Raw genomic sequence first — 17,849 nt, forward strand, 5'->3', positions numbered from 1 at the left:
TGGGTAGGGCAGAGGGGCGGGAAGAAAGCGGGAGACACAACAAACATGGCGGTGGTGGCTGCAACGGTGACGAAGACGGCGGGAGCGGCGGCGACTGCAGCGGCATTGAACAAGGTGGTGGGGAATACTCGGTGCAGTTGTCTGGAGGTAAGTAGCAGGCTTCCGGCTTGGACGGTGGTGCCGTGGTTGAGCTGGTTGGATAGAAGGAGCTGGGGAAGGTGAGAACTGGGGTTGCCGCGGCCGGCTGACCCCGCCCGAGCCTCGACCCAGCGGAGGGCTGTGCGCGACCTGTCAGTGAGCCAGGTCACGAGGTGAGACCTTCCGACGAAAGTGCGGAGGGCGTTGGTGCCTTTGGCCGCCGAAAACCGGGAGAGGGGCGCAAGTGGGTCGGCGCCGAGCGGCGGGAGCTTGGAGGCTCAGGGGTGAGGAACCTGCTTGGGGCTCTGACAGGTGGTTGCGGGGTGCTCTACGGTTTGCATCTTCCTGGGATCCCAGGGGCTGGGGGTCAGCTCGGGCACGGGTCTTCTAGGTGTTCCGAATCCTAGTGAGGATGCTGCCTAACGCTGGTCCTGGGTTGCAGTTTAGGAGGACTTTTAAAGCCTTCTTCCTTTTATTTCATGATCTTGCCGGAATCCGCGTTTGCAGCATGTGCACTCCAATTTTGGAAATATGTGAGGTTTCAGGTGAACAGTGCAGTAAAGAACTATTCAGGTTAATTCGAGGTTTAGGTCTCTGATAAAGTGCCTGGAGTGTGTGTAACCAAACACCTGGAAAGTGCTTGATAACTGTAGCTCTGAAGTTAACTGATTATAGCTGCCAATAACCGTGTGGTCCATTTATTGACCCCTTAATGTGCAGATCAAAAGGTGAAAGAGGAATGACAAGCGGAAGGAGACACAAAAGCTTTTAGATTGCGAGAGCTCAGGAAATTAGATTTAGAAGACATAAAAATAACAAAACAACTTTTTTAACATCTAGATTAACAATTTTTTAATTCTGTTTAATTTTGTTTTATGTCGTATCTTCAGAACAGAGATTAATACATTATATTCTTGGAAGAGCCTTACTGTCAAGTGAGGTGGTTGGTGTTCTTTTCCCCATCAGTCCAGAGTATCCTCAGAAAACTGTAACTATTCTGTACTGCAATAGAGGATAATGAAGGTGGAGATCAATTGTGCCCTTGTTGGGTCTGTGATTTTTTTAAAAAACCCTTTCCATGCACCTGTTTCCCAAATGCAGGGCTAATTCATTGATTTATGCAACTAAAGCTGTTCAACAGTACTAAACCTGGCCCTTTTAGAAAAATATACTGTGTCAAATGAAAACAGTATCTTAAATTTAGAAAGACACTTAGAACTGCTGAAAATAAAATCTTGAGAAATCGCTGGTGAAAAAACAATAGTAGTCCGAGAACATGTTACTCTTTGGTGATCCTGTTGAGTTCTGCTGAAGTGAGGCTTTGTTCTTTGCCAGCTTGGTTTTCTTTTCAGCTAATGGAAATGGTAAGATCAGCACAATTTGTTTCATTAGTTTATTACACCTATAGATGTTAATAAGGTTTTGATTTGTGTTGTGCTTTTCTTTGCAGACTTTTCTATGGCTTTTGAATTTTAGTTGAAATTCCCTCCATGGCCTTTTGGAGTCCCTTGCTGTGTCTCCAGAGTAAATTTCTCTTACTCGACATTTCATCAATGTTGGAGTGGCAAGAAAAAGGTGGAACTGATTTGGGGTGAAAAGGTTAGATTGTATAACTCTTTGGGATTTCTTCCAACGTGGTTTTATTTATGTTTTACTTTTATATTAGGCTTTTCTAATTTCTCAGCCTCATTGCAATGTCCCTTTTTGCCTTCAAAAAGTTTTTGACAGTTATGAAATCAGGAAATGTGTTCCAGTTATTTTTTGATGGTCCATGTTACTGTAAACAAACCAAGTATTCCTTATATCAGTATTCCCAGTAGTCCTTATAAGTATGTATTCTCTTGAAGAGTAAATCTTTCAATGAGCATAATTATTAGGCTATCAAAGTCAGAAAATATATTTTGTGTGTATAGGCCTGCCTAATCTCCATATTAAATTATTGTATAAGTAAGTTGGTTGCTAAGTATTCTTCCTTATGGTTAGTAACCTTTAGACACTTCTCAAAAATTACTGGATGAATGAAACATGCCCTACCATTCCCTAATAATGTTGTTCTCAAAATTCTTCTATACTTTGGAGGATATAGGTTAAAGAGCTTTTCTGTGATTCTTTCCTATCTATTTCATACAAGTAGTAGTGATTGCCTTCTAATTCACATTTGGATATCTCTGTTTTAAATAATTAGCTCCTGGTAGAGAGGTTCGTTGTGTGTGCACATGTGTGCATATATAGCCGTAAATAGGTATGAATGTACCATATATACATTTATATATATGCATGTATTGATTGGTTTCTCATTTATAATATGAGACTAAAGAAGAAAGATCAGAGGACTTCATATCAGTGACAGGAAAGTTGGAGAATAGCTTGAATTACCTGTTGAAGGGGAAGAGATTTTCATGTTCTTTTGGTATATCAAAATTTAATTCTTAAATATCTCTCTTCCTCCTTTGGTTTGGGCAGAATGCTTTGTAAAAGTGTTTATTTTGAGCCCCAAATTTGAAAAGCAGCCAGGCATGGTGGTGCATGCCTGTAATCCCAGCACTCAGGAGACTGAGCCAGGAGAATCGCTTTGAATTCAAGCCAGCCTGGGCTACATAGCAAGGCTCTGTCTCAAAAAAAAAAAAAAAATGAAAGTGTTTGAGCTTTGAATATATTGGCATAAAAATAATTTAGGTATATGTAGCCAGTTTCTATATAGATGGGGTATACATATACTTGAGGGAATGCCATACCAGACTCAGCTTAATTTTCTTTAATTTTTGTGGTGTTGGGGATCAAATGCAGGGCTTCATACATGGTAGGCAAGTGCTCTGCCCCTGAGCTACATAATCCTAGCCCAGTTTAGCTTAACTTTTAATCAGAGTAATCATGGGAAGGGCTTGGGAATTTTGCTATATCATAAGAAATGATAATTTTAAGGTTTGGGAATAATTCTTTTCTTTGGTTAATATAATTAGATATCATTTTAGCCCTGGTTTTTATAACAAATTGCAATAGATTGCAAGGTTTAAACAAACATTTATTTTTTTATAGTTCTGGGGCTAGGAAATTTAACCTCACTAGGCAAGTCCAGTATCTTGTGAGGGCCTGCTTCCTGATTATACCCTGTTTGGGAGATAGCGGAGGGGAAGCTCTGTGTTTTCTTCTTATAAAGGCACTAATCCCATTTAGAGGGCTCTGCTCTCCCAACCCTCCCAAAGGCTCCACTTCCAAATGCCATTATGTTAAGGGTTAGGCTTTTCCTTTTTTTCTTTTTCTTTTTCTTTTTTGAGATAGGTCTCCCTACCTAGTTCAGACTAGCCTTGAACTCAGTATGTAGCCCAGGGTGGCCTCAGACTTGCTGTGATCCTTCTGCCTCAGCCTCCCAAGTACTAGGATTACAGGCATGCGCCACTATGCTTGGCAGGAGTTAGGATTTCAACACATGAATTTTAAGGGACACAAACAGTCTGTAGCAATATCAAGGAAGAGTAAATCTGGTTTGGAATATACCACCACCTAAATCAGTAATTATATTGGAGAATGTGTAAATATGTTTCTTTTTCTGATGACATTATTTTACACATGGAAATTTTGTGTAATTTTTTGGCTAAGAAGGTCCAAGGTTTTGAGTTCATGGCCAGTTGGAAAAACACCATTGAAAAAAATTAGAGTTTGCTGATTTCATGAAGTTTATAAGTTGTCCCTCAGTATCCATGGAGGATTCATTCCAGGACCCCTTGCAGATACCAAAATCAGAGGATCCCCAAATCCCTTCTACAAAATGGAGTAACATTTTCATATAACCTACACATATCCTCCTATATAGTCTGGGTTTTGGGGGGAATTTTTTTTGTCTGTCTGTTTTTTGAAACAGAGTCTTGGTGTGTTGCCCAGGCTGGTCTCAGATTCCTGGGCTCAAGCAATCCTCCTGCCTCAGCCTTTGTAGTGGCTCAGACTACAAGCATGTGGTGCCACACCTGATTCTCCTGTATTCTTTAAACCATCTCTAGATTATTTGTAGTTAATACATGTAAATAGTTAATACCATGTTACATATTCAGTTCAGATGTAATTTTTTCAAATGTTTTCTACTTGCAGTTGCTTGAATCCTTAGATACAGCATTTATATTATGTTTGCAACAGATTTTAAGTTTATTAGTGCCTTAGCAGCATCTCCCAATATTAGTTAATTTGTGAAATTCTTACATTACACTTTCAGTTCCAAGACTGATGATTATAAAGGACAGGAAAAGGGTTTGGATAGAAAAGCCTACCTTTTCTTTTTATAACAGTACATCTTCTATAGTTTAGAAATACTGTTTTTCCATATATTGTGCTTAAAATTATTGTCATAAGCTGGAGAAAGCTGGGTTTGAGCCAAACTCTCCACTTGGATTTATGCACCTTCCATTTGTGTGGGTCTGTTACCCTGCCCAGATCTCTGCAAGCACTTACCCACGTGTGGCAAAGGTAATACAGGATGTGTAAGGTTATAAACCATATTTGTATGTGTAAAATTCTAATTTACAAACAGGTTTCATGTTTATAATGTTATCTTCCCTTATTTCATTGGAATCCTTTAAAAAAATTTTGTAATCCATCATGCATAACTGAAAAGCAGCATACAGTTTATGGCAGAGAACACAGTGAAATTTATAATGTGACAATGTGATAATAGCCAAGATTGTCAAAATATGTCAGCTGTCCTCTGTAATTGGGTTCATTTATGTTCTTAAAGTTGAGATGCATGTATAAAAATATCATTTTCTTCTGTTTGCTTATTGGCAGTCTTAAGTGTTTTTACTGCTTTGTCACATGTTGTACTTACTGGTATTATGCTTTCTAATCAAGATTTGGTAAGGTTTATCTTGCTTATTGAAGCCTAACAAAGTACATTCATTTTCAGGGAACATGTGTCAGTTTTCATAGGAACTGAGATGATAAATCACAGCGTGAATACTGGGATTTTGTCATGTGTATGCATGTGTGTGGCACTGGGCATTGAACCCAGGGCCTTCACACTGAGCTATATTCCTAGCCATTTTTTTGGAGATAAAGTCTTGCTAAATTGACCAGGCTGGGCTCAGACTTGCAGTCCTTCTGCCTCAGCCTTAGAGTACTGGGATTACAGAGTTGTGCTACCATACCTAATTGGGATTTTGTTCTTAATAATACTTTACAATTAGAATACAGACAATTCATAGGGCCTTACAATTCTTAAAATTTTAAAAATGTTTTCCCAGATCTTACTGTTGATCATCTTTTTTATTGGGGGTCAGTAGGTCATGTTTTCTAGCCAAAGGTCAAAAACTAAAGGACAGATAATCAACAAAATCAACTATAGTCACAAACAAAAGTAATATAATAACAGAGAGTCAGTTCAAGTAAACATGGTAGGATAGGAAAAAGTTGAAATGTACATGTTCAAAAGCCAACAGTAATCCGTGAAATCGAGAAAGCTGAGCCAGACCAAAGTAATTTAAAGTGACTTAAAGAGGTGACCTAAAAGTAAAATAAAAGATGAGTTTGAGAAATTGCAGATGGAGTTAGGAAATTACAAAGTGGGATATATGAATTAATGAGACTAAGATGGTTCCTGTTTGTTTCATTGAATTAAAGAGCAGATGATATTAATATATTCTTCAAACTGATGAACTGATAGAGAAAAGGGAAAAATTTTGAGATAGCGAGGAATTTTTAATCCAAGGTACATTTTTTGCTTCAACACTTATTGTAAAGATAGGATTGTCTGAAAGATTACCATACACTGTACATGTTGTGAAACTGTGTATACTAAAGTATAAAACTTAAAATAGCTCTGTAAGTTATTACTTTTTTATTAGTACATGTTTGCAGTATATAATAATTACATTTATCCTGGGGAATTGATATATGTACACAACACATCTCCCTTTTTTTCGTCCCTTACCCCTCCTCCCTGCTACTTGCAACTTTTCCATTTGTGAAAGCTCTACTTCCATTTTTTTCCCTTCAACTTTTTTCTTTTTCCCATCTGCTTTCCCTCTCCTCCCTCCTCCAACTCTTGTTCCCCTTTCCATATGAAAAAGATCTCCCTGCTTATTATTATCTTTTATTTTGCTCTTTATTTATATTTTGGATTTCTCATAAGAGAAACCATACAGTATTTAAGCTTGTGTGTCTGATTCATTTTACTTAATATTATGGTCTCAAGGCACATCTATTTCAAATGCCTCAAGTTGTCTATGGCAGAATAGTACTTCATTGTGTATAAATACCACATTTTTTTATCCATTCATCTGTTGATGGGAATATAAGCTGTTTCCGTGATTTAGCGCTTATAAATTGTGCTGCTATAAATATGGGTCATGTATCCCTGTAATATGATGTCTGTAACTCTTTTTTTTTGGTACCGGGGATCGAACTCGGGTCCTTGTGCTTGCACAGCAGGCGGCGAAACCACTGAGCTAAATCCCCATCCCTGTCTGTAACTCTTTTGGGAAAATTTCTAGAAGGGGAATAGCTAAGTCAAATGACATTTCTATTTTTGATATTTTTGAGGAATCTCCATACTGATTTCCATAGTGGTCATACTACTTTACATACAAGTTATTACTACTGACCTAGTCTTTAAAATAGGAAACTAAGGCTGGGATAAGTCTCTTTCTGTTCAGATTCTAAATCTAATGACTCTGACCGGATACCAAAATATTCTATTCATCCACAGGATAGACTTTCAATAGCCTTCTAGAAAACAGTGAAACAAGATAGTAATAATAATTTTTCTTAAAAACTCCAGGAAGCTTCTGAGGAGAGAGAAAGGAACTATTCCCAAATGTTGCATTAAGTGAGAATTCAGTCTCCTGCAGATTCTTACTTGGCTAAATGTGTTTAGAATAAAGAACAGATTAGATATAAGAAAAGAGGAAGATAAGAAATGTGAAAACAAAATGTTAGTTTGGGGCTAGTAAACATAAAAGAAAATAAGAATTGTCTTTCATTGGTTCCTAAAGATACCATGAGTGTTCTTGTAAAGCATATAGTATTGGCATAGTCAAAGGTTGGTCTGTTTCCAGAAGATTTCTAGTTAAGTCAAAGGGTAGAATTTTAATTCTTAAGAGATTGGGCAAGTTTTTGTAAACTGGGAAATGTACTTTGGTGAAATCCCTTCATGCTTCAGCCCCACAATTCTGCCTCTTAAAATGTAAGCTAAATAGGACAAAGGATAGTCTACACATGCTTAAAAATGAAAAACAAAACTAACAAACCTAAATTACTAAGATAACTAGACTTATTAAAAGTGAATGGTATGGCTGCCAGGATAGACAGGCCAGTGGAACACAGTTGAGAATCCAGAAACATGGCTACATAAACATAACATCTGACTTAGAAAGGTGATAGTGGAGCATAGTGGACGAAGCCTGGTTTGTTAACTGCACATTGCTAGGACAACTGGGTATCTTCTTGGAAAACAAAATGTTTTGACAATTACCTCATATATGCAAAACTAAATTATGGACAAAAATATGAAAGATAAAAAGATACTTAACTTTGTAGAAGGTACTATAGAAAGACATTTTCAAATAAGATATAGACAAGGATTTCTTCAGTGGGACACAACTCTAAATGTAATGGGGAAAATGGGTAAATTGGACTGCACTGAAATTTATGTTTGTTAAAAGTTACCATTATGTTGAAACCAGAGTGGAAGAAAGTACTTGAAATCCATGTATCTAATAAAAGACTCATATTCATGATACAAAGAATCTCACAACCAGAGTGAGATGGCACATACCTATAAGCAAGCTCAGGTTCCTGGGAGACTGAGGCAGGAAGGTCACAAGTTTAAGGTCAGCCTGGGGAATTTAGCAAGACCTCGTCTCAAAATTTTAAAAAAGAGATAGCGATATAGCTCACTAGTAGAGTGCTCCTGAGTTTGATCTCTAGTACTAGAAAAACAACAAGAAAAGAGGAAAAAAAAAATTTTTTTTATATACTAGAAAAATTTTAGACAACCCAGTAGAAAAAAAATGAGCAAAACCTTTGGACATTACTGAAAAGAGGTTATCTAGCTGGTTAGTTAACATATTAAAAAGTATATAACTAAAAATAAAAAAGTGTATAACTTCAGGGGCTGGGGATTTAGCTCAGTGGCACAGCGCCTGCTTGGCAAGTGCAAGGTCCTGAGTTCGATCTGCAGTACCACAAAAAAAAAGTATATAACTTCATTAATCTTGAGGAATATAACCCCCAACCCACCCCGGTACTAGGGATTGAACTCAGGACCTTGCGCTTGCCAGGCAGGCACAGTGCCACTGAGCTAAACCCCCGGCCTTTGAGGATTATAAACTAATTGATGTGATACTACCACACGCTCACCAGGATGGCTAAAACGAAAAAGTCGAAAATAGCCTATTGAGAATGTGAAGTAGCAGAACTCTTATTCACTGCTGTTGGAAGTGTAAGTATAATCACTTTGGAAAACTATTTGGTGTTATCTAAACCTGAATATATACATATTTAATTTCATTCCTGTGCAACCAACCCAAATATGCCTTCTGCAAAAAAATTCTTAAACTTTTTTGAGTAATTTTCTATCCCAAAACGTTTTTATTTTCAATGGCCAATAGTAGGCATCTGAAGTTAAAGATTACTCACTTCTTAGCATATTGTTTAGCTTTAGCTAATATATCATAAGTCTTAAGCAAATGAATGAGTGAACATGTCCATAACCTCAGCACCAAAATAAACAGAAGGCTCCCAGCACCCCAGGAGCTCCCCTTGTGTCCCTTCCAGTGCCTGGTCCTGTCTGCTTTGGCAAGGGTTATTATCCTGACTTTTGGCATTGTAGATTAGTTTCATCTGTTCTTCAACCATATATAAATGGAATATACACTGCCAACCTTTGTCTGACTTTAGTCTCTCGGCATTATGATTATGAGATTCATCCAAATTGTTTCATGGAGGTGAAGTTTGCTTATTTTTGGTGTTATAGCCCAGTAGTGGTGAACCTATGGCATGTGTACTGTGGGCTGTGTGTATCACTGAAAGCTCGAAAAGGTTTGCCATCACTATAATATAGCCCATTGTGTCAACATGGTATGACTAATTTATCTATTTACTGTTTTGGGTTCCTTTGTATAGTTTCTAGTGTTTAATGATTGTGAATAATTTCTCTTTTTTTCTTTGTACCTTCTTTCCATCCTCTATGACTGAATCCCAGTTTAATTGATTATTAAGCATATTCATTTTTCATTTTGTGTGTCTTTGTTCTTCAAGAATATTATATGGTATTTAAATACAGGCACTGACTGTTTTTTCTGTTCCTTTGTACAGTGTCTTGCACAAAACAGTTTTTATCACTTGTTTTATTGTGTATTGGGTATGAAAAATTATATCAAATTTTTTTTCCTAGGTCTAACAAATTTTAAACTTAAAAAAAGGCAAAGATGGGTGAAAAGAAACCAGAACCTTTGGACTTCGTGAAAGATTTTCAAGAATACCTGACTCAGCAGACCCATCATGTGAACATGATTTCTGGATCAGTTAGTGGGGACAAGGAAGCAGAGGCTCTTCAGGGAGGTAGACTCGTCTTGATACTCCTACATTGCTCACTTGTAAATTCAGTAATGTTTGTATGTAGCTATCTCTCCATGAAGACCACTACTAACTAATGTAGATCATTCCATCTTTTTCTAGAAAGACATAGTACAGTGCATGTTTTTTTTTTAAACGTGGTATTTTTGCTAGAGAGAGACTTAGTATAGTCTATAGATGCATTATGGTCTTGTTAGAAGGTTAGGGCTTCTAAACCTGTTCTCCAGGTTCATTTAGTTAACGGTAGCCTTGAGGAACCCAGATGAGATCAGAAAATACAGGTTAGACCTGAGACCCAAATAGTTCTTTCTTTCCTAAGAAGAGAAACTAGATCAGAGATAGCAGAGAAATGCTCAGCCTGCTAGAGTTAAAAGCTCCCTGGTTTGCAGACTACACAGACTGGAATCTATTCCTAAACCTAGCTCTAGATCAACAAACTACATCCTGTGCATTTCATCTCAACTGCTGTTTTCATATCACCTACAAGCTAAGAATGTTTTTTATGTTTAAAAATGGTAGAAGAGGCTGGGGATTTAGCTCATTGGTTTCGCCGCCTGCTGCACAAGCGCAAGGACCCGAGTTCAATCCCTGGTACCAAAAAAAACACCCCAAAAACAAACAAAAAAAAATGGTAGAAAAAACTCAAAAGAAAAATAATGTCATAGCACATGAAAATTATGTGAAATTCAGACATCACCGTTCATGAATAAAATTTTATTGGAACACTTACTCATTTACGTATTTCCTGTGACTTATTTTTATGGCACAATAGCAGAGTTGAGTAGTTAGAATAGAAACAAAGCCCACAAAGCCTGAAATATTTACCATCTCACCCTGTAGAAGTTTGCGGACCTCTGGCCTAGAGTATCTCAGGTGACAGCAGAGCTCAGGCATTACCTAGGAACCTGTTAGAAATGGGAAACACCAGGGGGCCAGGGATTTAGCTCAGTGGTCTCGCAAGGACCCAAGTTCAATTGCCGGTACCAAAAAAAAAAAAGAAATGGGAAACACCAGGCTTCATCCCAGTTCAGTGAATTCCCCAAGTGATTTATGCCCACATCAAAATGTGAGTGTCACTAGCTGTGAAGGCAGTGGGAGAAAGGGAGACACTGGGTCTCATTCCTCCAGTGTGGTAGCCTTGTTGGATACTGGATTCGCTGCAGTCAGCAGATCATTTCTCCCATTGAAGGTGGAGTGGGGATTGAATTCTTACGCCAGTGTCTGCCATCTCAGGATGGAGAAGTCATTTTCCCACAAAGCTGCAGGAATAGTTTTTTCTCCTAAAGCTAGAGATGACTGGAACCAGAGTTTGTAGTCCCTGATGTTTGCTGGTTTCCTAATGAGTACCTGCCCTTTTGGTTTCTTTAAACAAAGTCTGATTGGATTAAAAGGAAACACGCAAACATCCTTTATCTCTGAAATTCTTACAGTCCTAACATTCAGAGGAACCAGATAAATATTTTCTTTTATGTGCTTAATTAGAACTTTAGGATCTCGATTAAACATACATAAGCTGAGTGGAACTAATTGTTTTAGACTAAAGAGACTTTTAGAGACTATTAGTACTGCTAATTATAGTTGTAGGAATGACTTGCATCTTAAACACCTGTGTATAACTAGGCTGTCACTCTTAAATGGATCTTTTTAGTCCCTTATCTTCTTACCTATTCATTAAAAGCATATTGAGGACTGATTCAATTTATGTGTAACTCATGAGATCCCCCTGGAGAAGGTTCTTAGAATATAATCTTGCTTTTGTATAAAATTAACCTCAATTCAGAAAGTCAGTGTTATTTTATGAATTTAATTTGTAGGAAGTGAATTTATGAAAGATTTTCAGCCAATTAAGACTTAGATGCTAAATAGACTTGATTCTGAGGTGCATAATTTTTTTTGCTATACTTTGTTTATAGCTGGAACAGATGGCGATCAAAATGGACTTGATCATCCATCTGTTGAAGTTTCTCTGGATGAAAACTCAGGAATGTTAGTAGACGGGTTTGAAAGGACTTTTGATGGGAAGCTCAAGTGTCGGTACTGCAACTATGCCAGCAAGGGAACAGCACGGCTTATCGAGCACATTAGAATCCACACAGGTAATGGAGAAACACCTAGAAAAGGCATTTCTCTTTCTCTTCCTTTCTTTTCTGGTTTTTGAGATAGGATCGGATTGTGTTATCCAAATTGGCCTCGAACTCATGATCCTCCTGCCTCAACCTTCCAGGTGCTGGGATTATAGACATGCACCACCATCTCCAGCTGGAGAAGACATTTCTTTAAGGGCAGGAGAAGGGTCAAGGAGCGCAGTTCATTTGGTTTATCTTATAAACAGTTCTGACTGTTCACCAGTGAAGGTTTATAAGATTGAAATCAGTGGTATGAAGTTACCTCATTCCATACAAACCAGTTAGCTTACTGGCATACAAACAGTGGGAAATGAGGGTACTTGCAGAGCTCCTCCTTCTCTAGCCATTTTTCTGCTTGATCCACATAATTTTTCAATATCTGCCTGTCAGGCGGGGCAGATCCATGCTAAGGGCAGTATGGAGAATATACAATGTTTGTCTTTATCTTCACCTAGTACATTTTAGTTTCAGAGAAAGGAAAAAGTTTCTATATAGTTGCAGGCTGCTGCTAAGCCCATGTGTCACCTTTGCCAACCCTTTTCTGAAAAGCTTTCATAACTATACCCTGTCCTTGCCCAGGATTAGGGAAGGTGTCTTTCCTGTGTGCTCCATGGCATTCTGTGCTCATTCATCATGTTATCATAGTAATCTGAAAACCACTTGAGGACAAGAGTCATGATGAGCCCATCTTTGTACCCTCAGAGCCTAGCGGAGGATCTGGCATAAAGAAGGTGCTTGGGGCTTGTTAGACAAATGACTCCAAAGTCATATTCCAAATACTTATTTTATATGTTTTGGAAATCGTCAACTAACAGCATTAACTAAAATTGCACCTTCTGGCAACTGAAGAGTAAGAAGGTGGAGGAAAAGTGGTGAAATTTTGAAGAGATATTTTCCATAAGTCATACAGGGACTAGGATGCTTATTTTGGTTTTATATTTTCTGTTTCATACAAAGACTTTTTTTCCAGAGTTTTTTTTGTTTGTTTTTCCCCTGGAGAAAAGGGTTTACATATATGTGTATATCAATAAATGTTTCTGTATAGACAAATGTATGAACAAATAACTAAGGCATACTGTTGATAGAATCATTATTTTGTAGGAAATAACAGTCTCAATGTGTATCTCAAATTGTTGCTGATGAGAACTTAGGCTTTACAGATTTAAATAATTTTTTATGCAAATGTGAATTTTTGGAAAGCATTTTACTTTTGACCAATTCCCAAATCAAACAAATAAGAAACTTTACATAAATGAGCTACTTTTACAGTTTCTCCCCCTTTTTCCCATTTTAAATAGGTGAGAAACCTCATAGATGTCACTTGTGTCCATTTGCATCTGCTTATGAGCGTCATCTGGAAGCCCATATGCGTTCCCATACTGGAGAAAAACCGTACAAATGTGAATTGTGTTCCTTCCGCTGCAGCGATCGAAGTAACCTGTCCCATCATCGAAGGCGCAAGCATAAAATGGTGCCAATTAAAGGTACTAGGTCTTCCTTGAGCAGCAAGAAAATGTGGGGGGTTTTACAGAAGAAAACAAGCAATTTGGGTTACAGCAGAAGAGCACTAATCAATTTAAGTCCACCTTCCATGGTGGTTCAGAAACCAGACTACCTTAACGATTTTACCCACGAAATCCCAAATATCCAGACTGACTCCTATGAAAGTATGGCGAAAACTACATCAGCTGGTGGCCTACCAAGGGACCCGCAAGAACTCATGGTTGACAACCCTTTAAATCAGCTCTCTACTCTAGCAGGACAGTTGTCCAGTTTGCCACCTGAAAACCAAAACCCTGCATCCCCTGATGTAGTCCCCTGCCCTGATGAAAAGCCTTTCATGATTCAGCAGCCCTCTGCCCAAGCAGTAGTTTCTGCTGTGTCAGCAAATATTCCTCAGAGCTCCTCTCCCACAAGCCCCGAGCCTCGGCCATCACATAGTCAGAGGAACTACAGTCCAGTGGCAGGTCCAAGCAGTGAACCAAGTGCCCACACCAGTACTCCCAGCATAGGAAACAGCCAGCCAAGCACTCCAGCCCCAACCCTGCCAATCCAGGACCCTCAGCTTCTCCACCACTGCCAGCACTGTGACATGTACTTTGCAGACAATATCCTTTACACTATTCATATGGGATGTCATGGGTATGAAAATCCTTTTCAGTGTAATATATGTGGATGCAAATGTAAAAACAAGTATGATTTTGCCTGTCATTTTGCAAGAGGGCAACATAACCAACACTGAAAACAATCAGATTATGTTTGACTTGGTTTGGCTTTTTTGGGGTTTGTAGTTTGGTTTTTGTTTTCAATCATCCTTCATAAGGTATCTGCTAATTTAAAGTTTATATTCATTATGTTTATAAAATTTAAATTTGACAGTGGGGAAAATTTTTCTTGACTTTTTTTTCCCATAAAAATCTGGCCACAGTCTTTTATCTATTAGAATAGACACATTTATGTGTATTTTTTTCTTTTCATTAGATAAAAATAGGAATACAGTCTATCTTAACAGGTATTCATTTAAATTTCCCACATATATGGTCCATAAAGTAAGGCTTATCCATACCCTTGATATTTCAATATATACATTACTGCTGGATTCTGTTTCTGCCATATTTTAAAATGGTAGGATAAATTCTTTTCCAGATCTGTTACAACTTACTTCAGTATTTGCAGAGAAATTGCCTTTAAGTTGCTCTTAATTGAAATATTAGTTTATACATCTTAAGTTGAATCAGTAGTTTCATTTCAACTGATAATAGTAAAGCTATTTCAAGAGTAGTAAATTTTGAATTTTTCTATACAGTGAAATGTAAAACAATTCTTTTAAAATTAAAGTTACAAAAATAGGTGAAAGTTCTGAAAAGAACTGAAACTCAAGATTCTAAATTGAAATCGAGTTTAATATTTAAAATATCTGTTTAGTCAATGCCTAAAAAGTCTCAGTTTTACATTAAATTTTTTATACTTCACTTATTTTTTAAAACCATAGGTAAATATAGTAGAGTGCTAGATGCCTTTTTTCATTTTAAACTTTTCATTTAAATTCATTTTGATGTTACTAGTGTCAGGTGAGGTTGATAACTATAGTGAGAAACTGTTATTCTTCCTAGTCTTTTGATGACCAAAGAGGTACTATGGAAGTCATCTATATTATTAAGATGCAGTCTTTCAAATAAAATTTCCATTTTCCTTTTCTTGCCTTCTACCCATTTATTGCCCCTAATTTCTAAAAAAAATATGGGTATAGAAATACATGGGAAAATGTGATAGTGAAGTAACACAGTAATATGTGTCCAGAACATATCCTGGTCTCCTCTTCAGAGTTGGCCATTTAAAATATTTTCTATGAATTCAAATTGTAATTCTTTTTTTTTTTTTTTCCGGTACCGGGGATCGAACTCAGGTCCTTGCGCTTGCACAGCAGGCGGCGAAACCACTAAGCTAAATCTCCGGCCCCTCAAATTGTAATTCTTACTTGCAGCTTGCCCAGTTTCCGTGTACAATGACAGTACTTACTATATGGAAACTGTGTTTGAATTATCACTTAGAATAAAAAGGTATGAAGATGTATATAAAACATCTAAACATGACATTTGTTTTTAAAGACTTGCTAAATCTAGAGTCATCCATTTTGAATAGGAGGCTATTGTTTTTATACTATGTAATAACTAGCTTACTCTGAAGAGAGCTTGGTTAAACAACAAAATATTGTTACTAACTTGGTTCCTGTGTACTTTGCAAAAATTTTGTTTTTAATTTGATTCATATTTTGAAAATACTTGTAATTGGCTTCTTAAAGAAAATATTGTAACCAAAATATCTTAACCAAAAAAGACCTCTACTCCTATAGTAAATAGAAGGGAAATGTAAATGGTATCTGCCCACAAAAACACCAAGTGCCAAGTTAACTTAATGAGCCCTCTGCTCTCCCAATGCTAAAGCCATTAAAAATGAGTGATTGTAGTTGTACAGCCAATCTAGGCTCATTTTTAAGACACTTTATCCAAACAGGAACTCCCTTCCTTTTCAAATCTTGTGACACTAAAAATTCTGGGTTTTTTTCCTCTGTTGCTTAAATCATTCACTGCTTAGGTCAATTTTAGTGCAATTTTCAAATTCATAACTTTGCTCTACCGCTTATCAGTTTCTAGAAAGAAACAAGTTGTCATTTGAAAGCTTTGTGATTTTTTTTTCTATTTTAGTCTTCAAATAAAAGCAATATTCCAAAATAGAAAATGAAAAATTTCATTAAACAAAGAGAAAGAACTCTCCTTAAATCCAGCTTATTAACTGTATATTAACTGGGCCAAATAGTGATAATTTTTTTCTAATAAAGATGGATGTTTTGAAGGTGCATTGTAATTTAAACATGATTTTGTTTTTCATACTTACAAACTAGAATGTAAAATTCTAATTTTCCTATTACTTAAAGAGCACAGTTGGTTCCAAAGGAGTTAATGCTTAAAGGCTATAATTAACTCTAAATGCACTAAAAATTTTGAAACAAATCTACCTTAGAAACTTTTGGGATTATTCTTTTTAAAAGATCTAGGGTTTTATTTAAATTTTCTGAGTTAAATTCTGTATTTGAAAAAATGTTAGGGTCTTCCCTAACATACTGAATATGTTCCTCTCATGTTATTTTTAATCAAGTATTTTATAGAAATGAGTTGGAAAAATTTAACATGCACTATTTAGAGTACTTTGCCACTAACAGGCAATGTTCTGAAACTAAATTTATTTTTGTTCAGTGAACATAAGTTTAGATTTTTAAAGTTGGTAGATAATTTATCTCCACTAATATTTTTTTAAGAAACTGTGAAGAGATTAACAGGGAATAATTTTATTTCAGATTTTTCTAATGTAGTATGTAGCTGCAACTTCTTGAAATTCAAGTAAAGGCTAGACTTTTACTTTGAAAAAATTTCCAGTGGTTATTTCCAGTGCTATTTCATTCATTTTGGAAATAAATGTTTGCCATTCACCTGCAGAATCATTTGACAAAGGGAATATTACTTAAAAAATAGAGAAAACCTCATTTGAAGTTCTATAAAAATATTTATCAAATGAATATGTTGAAAATTTTTTAATTCCCTGCTAAAGACTTTTTCTTTAGTCTAGAGGGTATATGCTTTCTAGAACTTGTTTTTTGTTAATATGTACTTTGATGTAAGAACATATTTTGTATGCAAAGCATAAATCTTGCATTATGGTTGTAATACATTATATTGTTTAGGGATCCAAAAAACAGGTTAATGCTGAAATAACTAGTATGTAGTTCATATTGTGAATGAAGCTTTGGTTTTGTAATATATGAATAAAAAATAACACTTTCTAATGACCCCAATTTTTCTTTTTTGAAAACCTACTATCAAATTAGTTTTGTAGTAATTTTCTGGTATATAACTTGTTAATAAAAGAAAAAGATCTTGTGGCTACACTGGTTTAAATTTATGGAATGCCTTACCATGAAAAGATCACAAGTTACAAACAGCTACATATATATGCAGCTGGTCTCCATTCTAGTTTCTTCTCTTTATTCAAGATCATTGAACCTGACTCCTGCACCCTGTGGGTCCTAGCATATTCTGAGGCTTCTAGCACATCCATGAGGAAGGCTGCCTCAGATGCGTAATTATCCATGTCATATGTGACAAGTGACAGACTCAAGTAATTTCTGTTTTAACAAATGGATCTTCTAGAATAGACTGACTTTTCTTGCTTTTTTTTTTTTTGAGACAAGGTCTCACTATGTAGCCAAGGCTGGCTTAAAATGGATAATCTTCCTGCCTTAGGGTCCCAAGTGTTGAGATTACAGACATGTACCACCACACATGGCTTCTGTTCTTTTTTTTTTTTTTTTCCCTTTTTTTGGCACCAGGAATCAAACTCAGCCTTGAGCTTGCTAGGCAGGCAATGATCCCTGGCCCTTTTCTTTTTGAAAGAAATGGTGTTTGAGGATTCATATTGTCCTAGGAAACATCCTGTAACACAAAATTATTCTTTAAACTTGTTTGCAAA

At 36.6% G+C, this 17,849-nt stretch overlaps 1 protein-coding gene across 3 annotated transcripts; it reads left to right on the forward strand.

Moving 5' to 3' along the window:
* The first annotated feature begins 9 nt into the window (after positions 1–9).
* On the forward strand, positions 10–17,266 carry Ikzf5 (IKAROS family zinc finger 5). 3 transcript variants are annotated; one of them, XM_004838771.4, is made up of 5 exons: positions 10–147; positions 1,589–1,737; positions 9,518–9,684; positions 11,613–11,795; positions 13,124–17,266. In XM_004838771.4, the coding sequence occupies exons 3-5, from the start codon at positions 9,552–9,554 to the stop codon at positions 14,065–14,067; spliced, it is 1,260 nt and encodes a 419-aa protein (XP_004838828.1). In that variant the 5' UTR covers positions 10–147; positions 1,589–1,737; positions 9,518–9,551; the 3' UTR covers positions 14,068–17,266. The 3 variants fall into 3 exon arrangements, with proteins under 3 accessions (XP_004838828.1, XP_004838829.1, XP_087041318.1); XM_004838772.4 differs by lacking the exon at positions 1,589–1,737 and having other exon boundaries at positions 16–147; XM_087185192.1 differs by lacking the exon at positions 10–147 and having other exon boundaries at positions 1,574–1,737.
* Positions 17,267–17,849: the final 583 nt, after the last annotated feature.

The sequence above is a fragment of the Heterocephalus glaber genome, unplaced genomic scaffold, assembly GCF_053883595.1.
Source record: "Heterocephalus glaber isolate CG9 unplaced genomic scaffold, H.glaber_assembly_v1.0 deba00001497, whole genome shotgun sequence".
Lineage (NCBI taxonomy): Eukaryota > Metazoa > Chordata > Mammalia > Rodentia > Bathyergidae > Heterocephalus > Heterocephalus glaber.

Excerpts from the sequence above, each read along its gene's own strand:
- Ikzf5 (XM_004838771.4), top strand. The coding sequence starts at position 9,552 with ATGGGTGAAAAGAAACCAGAACCTTTGGACTTCGTGAAAGATTTTCAA. Across the intron at positions 9,685-11,612 it reads AGCAGAGGCTCTTCAGGGAG|CTGGAACAGATGGCGATCAA; the intron begins GTAGACTCGTCT and ends CTTTGTTTATAG. Across the intron at positions 11,796-13,123 it reads GCACATTAGAATCCACACAG|GTGAGAAACCTCATAGATGT; the intron begins GTAATGGAGAAA and ends CATTTTAAATAG.